This window comes from Diadema setosum, chromosome 11 (assembly GCF_964275005.1).
Source record: "Diadema setosum chromosome 11, eeDiaSeto1, whole genome shotgun sequence".
Taxonomy (NCBI): domain Eukaryota; kingdom Metazoa; phylum Echinodermata; class Echinoidea; order Diadematoida; family Diadematidae; genus Diadema; species Diadema setosum.
In genome coordinates, this window is record NC_092695.1 from 38,866,375 (window position 1) to 38,875,464 (window position 9,090).

Sequence of the window (9,090 nt, forward strand, 5' to 3'; positions counted from 1 at the left end):
CGCTAGGGCAATGATTTTGTACTGTAGCTGTTAAAGTTTGTTGATTCAATGGACATGTGTATGGGTCATTGTACAGGAAGCAGCGAGAGTCCCAAGATGGGTCTACCTCTAGGGGGCGCCATCACCGAGGACTGCTACATGCCCATGCAGAGTCAGAATGAGGCCAGCCCAGACATGTACACCAACATGAACTCCCAGGTTCCTTCCGCTGCTCCAGCCGTGCCCCGACGGCCACCCCGCCCCAGCACCAGTTCAACCATTAGCATCTCATCCACGACGAGTGGGGACAGTGTGCCGCCCCCTATTGACAGGAGGAACAAGCCCAGGAGTACAGACTCTAGTATGTCACTGTTTGCAGTGTATACCTCTACGTGCAAACTCAAATTACACAATTTCATGTCTGGTGATTAGTAGCCCAGCTGTGTATCAAGCTTTACATTTGCTCGTAAGTCCATTTTATTTGAGAGAGATAAAGTCTCACCGTCCATGCCCATATGACACAAAAGATTGATTGCTGTATGTATTTAACTAAAGATTGATTGCAGTATTAACTTTTAATATACAATAATTATCATACTGAAGATCATGAGAGCTTGAATATGTAGGACTGCTGTGTAATCAATAGTGATATCAATCAAAGTGTCTTTTCAGTAAGCTATTATTTCATAGTCAGTTGATTGGGAAATTGAATCTCTAGATGTGACAGTTATGTGCAGCAATAATGTATTCTACCTGAAAGTGAGAGTGTTATTACATTTATGTCCAAACCATTACATAGTGCATTATGAATGAGAACAACAGCTAGCTTACTGTATATACCGTATATTATAATGAGTCTGATTTTTTTTTTTTTTTTTAGCAAGTCTGTTTTTTTTTTTTTGGTGTAAATCAGGACTATCTTTTGCATGTGGTCAAAATCATGATTTTGGAGTTAAGTATTATCAGGTATCTTGTTATTGTACTGTGTACTGCATACCAGTACACGTCTCGGTACACATGCACAAAGCATTCATGTTGGGATCAGAGTTGATGATGTATTCACACTTTGTTAAATTTGCAAAGAGTACCAGACTCACAAAATTTGCAAAATTAAAAACTCCACAAAATATTGGCATATATGCAGTGGTCTTCTTGATGTGCAAACCTCTTTTATTGTATTCAACATTGTTCATGGTATTATACCCCCCCCCCCCACCCCCACCTAGGCATTATCAACCCAGACATGATTGGTATGGAGGGTAGCTTCTATGCCACAGGACCAGAACTTCCGCAGGACTTTCCTGTCCAGAACCATCGTACCAAGAGCTTCAGCAGAAAATCATCAAGGTGAGATGGGTAGGATGCGGTTGCCATGGCAACATCCATGGCAATGTCTATGCCTTTTGCACCAAGTCCATGCCATTGATTTTTACTTGTCAGAATCCTTCCTTTGCCCATTTTGCACATCTCAAGTTTTAAAAATGCTTTCCTATCATTCACAAGTATCACAAAGCCCTTCCCATGCACTTTATTCAGTCATAAATTTTTGCTAGTCTACCATCAGGATGAATGACTTAAATGTGTATTTGTTTTGCCATGTGCATGTCTGAGTAACTCTTTGAGAAAAAGGGAAGTCCTTAGTGTGTGAAAATTTTTTTGTCACATATGCATGATTGACTGGCTTAGCAGTGAACCATTTACAACTTTTCTTTTTTGTGCTCAGACACTATTGTGCTTGCAACAGTCTTTGACAATCAGAATCAAGTAATAGGTACCTCTCCCACACTCAGCCCTGTCTCACTGTACGTATTGTCCATAGCACATTTATGCATACAGTGTAGATTTGTTTTCATTTATTTTTTCATTTCCTCCTTCAGTGTTTGGCAGTACTGTAGAGCACACTGGGTGTTTGCAAAGACCAAAAAAGTCGATGTTATCTTGTTCAGTCCTTTTGTAGAATGGTCTAGTACTTTTCATGTAAGATTTCCCTTTCGTTCAACTCTTTGTGTGCTGTGAATGCTGACTGGCTGAGAAAATCCCGTAGCTTAGTCATCACACCATATAAGTCTTGTGATACCATTACATTTCTTCCTCTGCCATTTCTTATTTTAATCAAGAAAAAAAGAAGAAAGAAAGTCAGTCAGTTTGGTCATGGCATCATAGGTGACTGAACTCTCACACTCAATATAGATAAAATGGGTCTGATGCAAACTTTTTTTCAGATTAATTCCGTATACGCCATATATTTAGCGAGTCTATTTTTTTTTTGCAAATCGGGACTTCCCAACAATTTTGCATGTGGTTAGACTTGCAATCGTGAAGTATGAAAATGGGGAGAGAAATAATGAAGTACGTGCATCCATTCACACAGTAGGTGTGCTGAGACTTGTGCTTACTAAACTGCTGTATGTTATTATCATGCACCTTGTTTATGTACTGTGCGCTACAGACCAGTACATGTATGCAAAGATGTTGCATTCATGTTGGGATCAGAGTTGATATTTTCATGTGTTGTTTAAATTGCAAAGAGCGCCTGACTTGTGAAATTCACAGAAATAAAAACCCCACAAAATGACTGGCATGGGAAGTGTATCAGGGTAAGATGCATTACCCTTCCCTAGCTCTACACTCACAGTCAGTCTTGCAGCAATCTTTATTTTATTTTTGATAGTAATTGCAGGAAGTGAAAATTACGTTCTATTCTACTTTTTTTCATGGCCATGTTGGTTTTGGTTTTCTTTCTCAAACCTTCCTCTTTAAAACTTTTGAGTGTGATTTGTTGGGGTTTTTTTGTTGCCCCATGCTTTATGAGTTCTTTTTTGTCTTCTTGGTACTGTCTTTTTTTTTTTTTTTTTTTTGGGGGGGGGGATACTGTCCTCTTTTTTTCTTGGTACTGTCCTTCAAATTACAAACAACATTTTATGGTGTTCTTAAAGTTCAGCTTTTTTCAGGTCTTGTAAGAAATTTAGTAGATACCAATCATTCCTCAGCTGAGTGTCTGACAATGGACAAAGCTTGTTTAGGGGAACCCCCTGACAGCTTGATGTAATAGTCAGTGCAGAAGAGGAAATCTGCTGACAAAATAGAAACAGAGTGATTGAAACCATGTTACATGTATTCAAGGTTGCATGTTATAATGCATTGTTCAACTTATTTTTCTCCCTTTCTCTTGTGTGAAACTGTAATGGGAATCAAATTTGGAAGTTTGGGGGTTTTTTGTCATTATTGCTAGTAAAGAAGTCAATATGTTTAGTGTTCTGAAATGAAGAAATGGTCTCATTAAGCAGTTTCTTTTAGAATTTGTGTAAAAACCTCATAGCTTGAAACAACATGGAATGTGCAAGTGTTGTTTGGTGTATTATATGATAGTGATGACTCGTTACTGAAGAGTGTAGGAGGCAGTATGTTTTTCTGGTTGTCTGTCAGACCCTCTGTCCATCTCACCCAGATTTTGCAATTTTGCAGATTTTGTCACTTTTTAAAAAAATGGGAAAAAAAACCAAGGTCTTGGGATTTTTCGTACTGCTTGGCCCAGGTATGCTTCATGAGGTATAGATGTGCTGAGTAGATTTGGGGGAAAATCCTTTAGGGCAGAGCTCAAAAGTCTTAAAACTTTTGGCTAAACATGAATTGAAAAGGTGGAATTGTATGGTAGTTCTGCAAAAAAATAGAAAGACATGCCATGACAGCACTTCAGCTGACCATGCTCATTAGTGATGTCAGTTGACAGATGGGATAGAAATTATTCAATGATTATTTGCATAATTTATGGTGGTAGTAGGGTCAAAAGTCAAGATTAAAGGTCACCAAGATGATGTTTGAATTCCATAAAAGAAAATCCAATGATGATTTTTTTTTTTTTGATGGAAAGAAATTAATTGGAAATGTTTTCCTTTCATTACAAGGAGTTAAGATAAAGCTTTGCTTTGTGGTCAAGGTTAATGAGCTCTGTCAAAATGAGCCATGTGCATGTCCAGCACATAAAGCGATTATAAGAAACGGAGGCATCCGAGTTGACTATGCAAAACTGTAAATTTTCATGGTATGTTATTTTCACATATTTCATGCTACTTCTGGCTGGCACAAATTCAAAGAACTGGTAAAATATATTCATTGTTTTATCTGCACATTTTGAACAGGTTTAACTATGGGCTTCATCAGTGATTCCTCCTTGGTACGATCCACTAGTGTGTGTGTGTGTGTGTGAATGTGTTTCCATTCATTTGAGTGCATGTGTGTGTGCAGTGCTCATAGTTTCTGTGCAGGCCGTACATTCAAATGGATTGGGCAGCACACCTTTTCTGTAAATGGATGAAAGCGTACATGAGTATAAAGTAATTGCACAGCATGAATTAAAAAACCCATGAATATGTTTACTGCTCAGCACAAACGATTGCTTGCATGAAAATGTAGACATTTACAGTAGTTAATCACTCCAGTTCTCATCCTTGTAAAAGGTATCCATATGTTAGATTTCACAACCTCATGTGCCCCACTCTTCATTATCATCATCTCTCTCTTTCTTTTCTTTGTATGAAGCAGACACCGGGATTCTCCGCCCATTCCCAGCACCCCACCACGCCCCCACCGGAGCATCCACTCTTCCAGCAGCTCCCACCCGGACCACTCCCAGCTGATCGCAGACCCGTACTCCGTGCCCCCATCTTCAGCAACATCTCTGGTTGATGATGCCTACGTCTTCACGGACGCGCCACCTTCCACAAAGCCCAGGATAGAGGTAAGCAGTTGAGAACAGCACCCCCTATGTAGCAATGGTTGACAATGGTGACTGGAACTTGGAATGAACTTGCGTCCGCTACTATAACCCAATGCTCTGAAATTCCTTTCAAGTGCTTTGCTGGGTATGCTAAAGATTAATTCATACCACCTTACTCGCTACCCTGGGAGAATGGACCGTGTTCTGTAGTAGGCAGATTTGTTATGCCTGGCAGCGCAAAAACAAAGCAACAATGAAGCATATACAGACTGCACTATTTTAGATTTTGAACGTGGCAACCAAGGCTAAGACACAATTGACTTTGTTTGCTTCCATGCCCTAATCCCAGGGTGCTAAAGGCATTATTAAGATCTGAAGCTAGCAGAAAGGTCGTTCAAAAGATATGAAAAAATAGACATTTACAAAGTCTGGAAGTCACTTTGCCCAGGATACAGACAGTTTAACTGCTCAAAACAAGACGCCAGCCAAGCTGTGACGTAAGCCGCTGGCTTAGCCAAGCTAAACTTCCTCCTTCAGGCAGTAAAGTGTGTTATGTGTGTTTGACAGTCTTTAGCATCCTGAATCCCAGAGAGCAGTCGGTGTTTATTATCCATGCTAAGATCAGCATCCAAGCCTCAAAAGAGTGCAGATTTCCTTGTATGGCTTTCTTCTGTTTCTGTTCCCCTATCGATAGGTTAAAGGTATATTGTAGTACCCCACTGTTGCAAGCACCAAGCCTTCCCCTCCTTTTCTGATTAAAACAAAACAAAACAAAAAAAAACCCTTTGCAGATATGGCAGTTAGTTTGCTAAACAAGTTGTGATCATTCTCAACTTCAATAATGCACACATCATAGAGAAATCAATGTGTCCTTTTAATTCTCCTTTCATTTGTTTGAATGTAGAATTCCCTATTTCAGTCTCATACAGAGAAAAGAATGCCTGTGGGCAACACATTACACTGATGCTAAGAATCCCAAATTATGTGCCTGTTATTTTGGGGTTCCCTATATACCTTCCCCATCCATTCCATAATATTTCACAAAGAGTGTAGAATTACTCCCTGTAAACTGTTCAGAGGAATTTTCAAACTGATCACCAGTTTTTAGTGTCCATTTCAGACATGTATTCTATGATACTGTGTAAGCTGACATGATAAGATTTTTTTTTTCTTTTCTTCCTGGTATGTCAGAATGAATATCAAAACCTTTGTATACATTGTACTGGCCTTGTCTATCTGGTTTTGGTTATTCATTTGTTATTATGAAAATTTATGCAAAGTAATATATGTATCTATGATGCATTATTTATGGCTGGCGATTGATGTCTTAATGTTATACAAACATACAAAAGTACAACATTTTTGTAATATTGTATGTGTTTGTGATGTTTTTTCATGATTTTTGTTTGGAGTCAATTAAACTAATGATGTCATACAGTCTGCAATATTTATAGGGGTAGTGAACAGACAATAGGTACTTGCAGCTTGTGATAGTTTGGCTGGTCTTGTAGACCTTGTCATATCTTTTCATTGCACCTTCTAATGCAATATTTACAGCAGAAACATCATTTTCATCTTGAGTTTATCCAAAATTCCACAAGCACCCAATGAAAATGAGATGAAGTTTGGCAAACTCCATCATATTTGATTAATTAATAGATGAAAGATAGAAGATATTTTGCTTTGGTTTTTAGTTTACTATGCATGCAATGTTATTACCATCCTTCATCTATTCATTACATGCTATAATATTTCCCATATGTGACCCGCCACAACAAAAGGATTTAATTAGGTTTGGAAAGAAAACATTGAAGGCAGTTTTCTTGACGGCAATTTTCTTGAAACGCTGATTTCCTAGACCATTCAACATGATCTCATAAAATAATCATTATCTCCGCAACTGGCTACTTTTATGAGTCATGTTATGTATGAGATTAAAGCGGAAGAGTAAAGGAATAAAATCATGTCATTTTCAGAAAATCGATTTCCCTCGACTTTTGGATCCTTTTGTTGTAGCGGGTCACATATGATTGCAGAATTGGATTTCCAATAAGATCCAGGGATAGATGTTGTCTTTTTCATCCATTGCAAGTTATGACATCATCAGTTTGGTTGGTTTTTTTTTGGATACACTTTGTTTTCATCTCACCATATTATATTGCTTTCGTTCACCTGCTGTTTCTTTATGTACCCTCGCACATTAGACTTCCTTTCTGTTTTTGTTTGCTATGTACCACCACAGCACGACATGCACCAAGATTATGTTGCACAGTCACTCAGCTTTTCAAGCCATTCTCAAGTATGGAACTATTCAATGTTTCTTTTCTTTTGTGGGGTCAATTGTACTCAAATTTCTGCTTTTCTCTCTGAACTTGCATCTCCTACACATATAAAGAGGTATGGATATTTCCCTGTCATTAGAGGCATATTTTCTTTCTTTAAATCCTGTTCGGAAAGGAAACAGCTGTAACTTCTGTGCAAAGTGCATTTGCCTCATGACAAAATGCTTTGAAGAATTATATCAGAAACAGATGCAACTAACCCAAAGATGGTGTAAAGGGAAGCTGTTGGATTCAGCATTCATTTTAATCACATGCATGATTTGTGAGATTTTCGACACATCACAAGTAACATTTGATGCATTGGAAAATGGGAATACATTATAAAGGGCATTAAAGTCCTCAATGAAAGAAATACATACAAGTTTGCAATTTTATTGCCATTGTACAAGTTAGCACATTTAGTTTGAATGGTAGAATATCCACCTAGCCTATACTGCTTGCCCCTGTTAGTAAATTTTATTTGCAAATCATATGCAAGCCTGCATGCAAACTATAGCCACTTAGTTGTGTGGTTTTTGTCTTTTTTTTTCATTTTCAAGTTAGGAAAAGGAACTGATATAGAAGAAAAGAAGTTTGATGAAAGCAATCGCTGGTGTTGTCCTGTGTGGTACATTCAAACAAAAATGTTCTTCTCTTTCTCTCTCTTTTCCTCCCTTGCCGTGCACTATTTCCTCTCGGGATTCGTCTCCTCAACCGCCATCTTCAACATCTTCATCCCACCCCCCTCCTCCACCTTCCCAAATCACCAATAACCTGCCACTTTCCCCCTCTGCAAATATGACCAACGACAGTTTCATCATTTTCAGACGCGCCACGCCAGCATTGATTCAGCCATCCACCCCCACTCGCCGACGCTCCCACCCCGCAGCCATACCGTAGAGTACCTAGAGCTGGACCACGACAGCGACGCCCAGGGGAGCAGCGCGCCTCCTCCCAAGGCCACCTCACCCAAGGACCAGGTGGAGTACATCCATCTTGATCTGGAAAAGACTAAAGCACTGCAGGAGGTGACTCAAAACCGGGAGGAGTGCTACCGGCCTAAGAACAGTGACTCCGGCACTCTCAAGAAATGATACCATCTCTTCTGGTGGTGGAAGAAAATGAGACGCTATTTTGCAAAAAAAAAAAAAAAAATGAAAAATGTAAAAAAAAAAAACCCCAATATTAAAGATAACCCATATCTCCGCAAGTAGGCTTCAACACACCTCCCTACAGTGTGCACTTATGTCAGCTCTGCCATAAAACTGTTCATGTGAGTTTTGTATTTCATAAGGTCTGTGGTAATGGGGATTGGGCATTTTACATGTGTATGACCCTTAGGCAATCATGCGTATGTGGCATGGCACATATATCTGAACAGGCAGATAAACAAGTGTTCATATATCTGTTGAACGTTCTGATGAAGGAATCATTTCTTCTGTTACTGATATCGTCATACTGTTTTTTTATGCATAGTTTTTGATATTCTACTATTTCAGAAGCATGATTAAAATATGTTTTGTGTATGGTTTGTTCATATCAGCAGTACACACTTTAACCAAGGATTTACAGTGAAAGATATAGTTAGAAACGGCTTCTCACATCAATATTATGTTGTTTAGAAGCAAAGTATAGCATATCATCTGCATGCCAGTTTTCATTCTCCATCTATCATTGGTTTTCGTGTTGTCCTATGTACTGTGAAGGTAATAGATTTCTGTGGTAAATCTGTGTAAGGGTTTGAGATTGTTATAGTTTATGTTGAAGTTCTGGCTCGGTCAGTGGGCAACTGTTTGTGTAATAGGGATTTCCTCTATGAGAGAAAGTGGTTATAAAAAGAATAATCAAGCTAAAAAATGCAGAATATGATTGTGAAAAAATTCAGGCAAACAAATGTAAACAGTTCTTTTTGACCCTTTGAATATCAGATCCTGTGTACAACTCACAAATAGCAAATTTCTCCACGTTCCAATGGTTTTACATTTGACAGTATTTTTTTTTTTTACTTTATATTACCAGTACATACTATGCCATTCTATATGACTGCATCCATTGTAAAATATCACGGGATGC

General features: G+C 38.6%; 1 protein-coding gene across 1 annotated transcript in view; it reads left to right on the top strand.

The window, feature by feature from the left end:
- Positions 1 to 8,677, top strand: part of LOC140235085 (uncharacterized) — a 70,527-nt gene extending 61,850 nt beyond the window's left edge. Inside the window, exons 4-7 of the mRNA XM_072315122.1 lie at positions 77 to 340; positions 1,206 to 1,326; positions 4,519 to 4,717; positions 7,830 to 8,677. Of these exons, the coding sequence (XP_072171223.1) occupies positions 77 to 340; positions 1,206 to 1,326; positions 4,519 to 4,717; positions 7,830 to 8,111 (866 nt within the window). The 3' untranslated portion in view covers positions 8,112 to 8,677. The remainder of the gene's footprint in view (positions 1 to 76; positions 341 to 1,205; positions 1,327 to 4,518; positions 4,718 to 7,829) is intronic.
- The last annotated feature ends 413 nt before the right edge of the window (positions 8,678 to 9,090 follow it).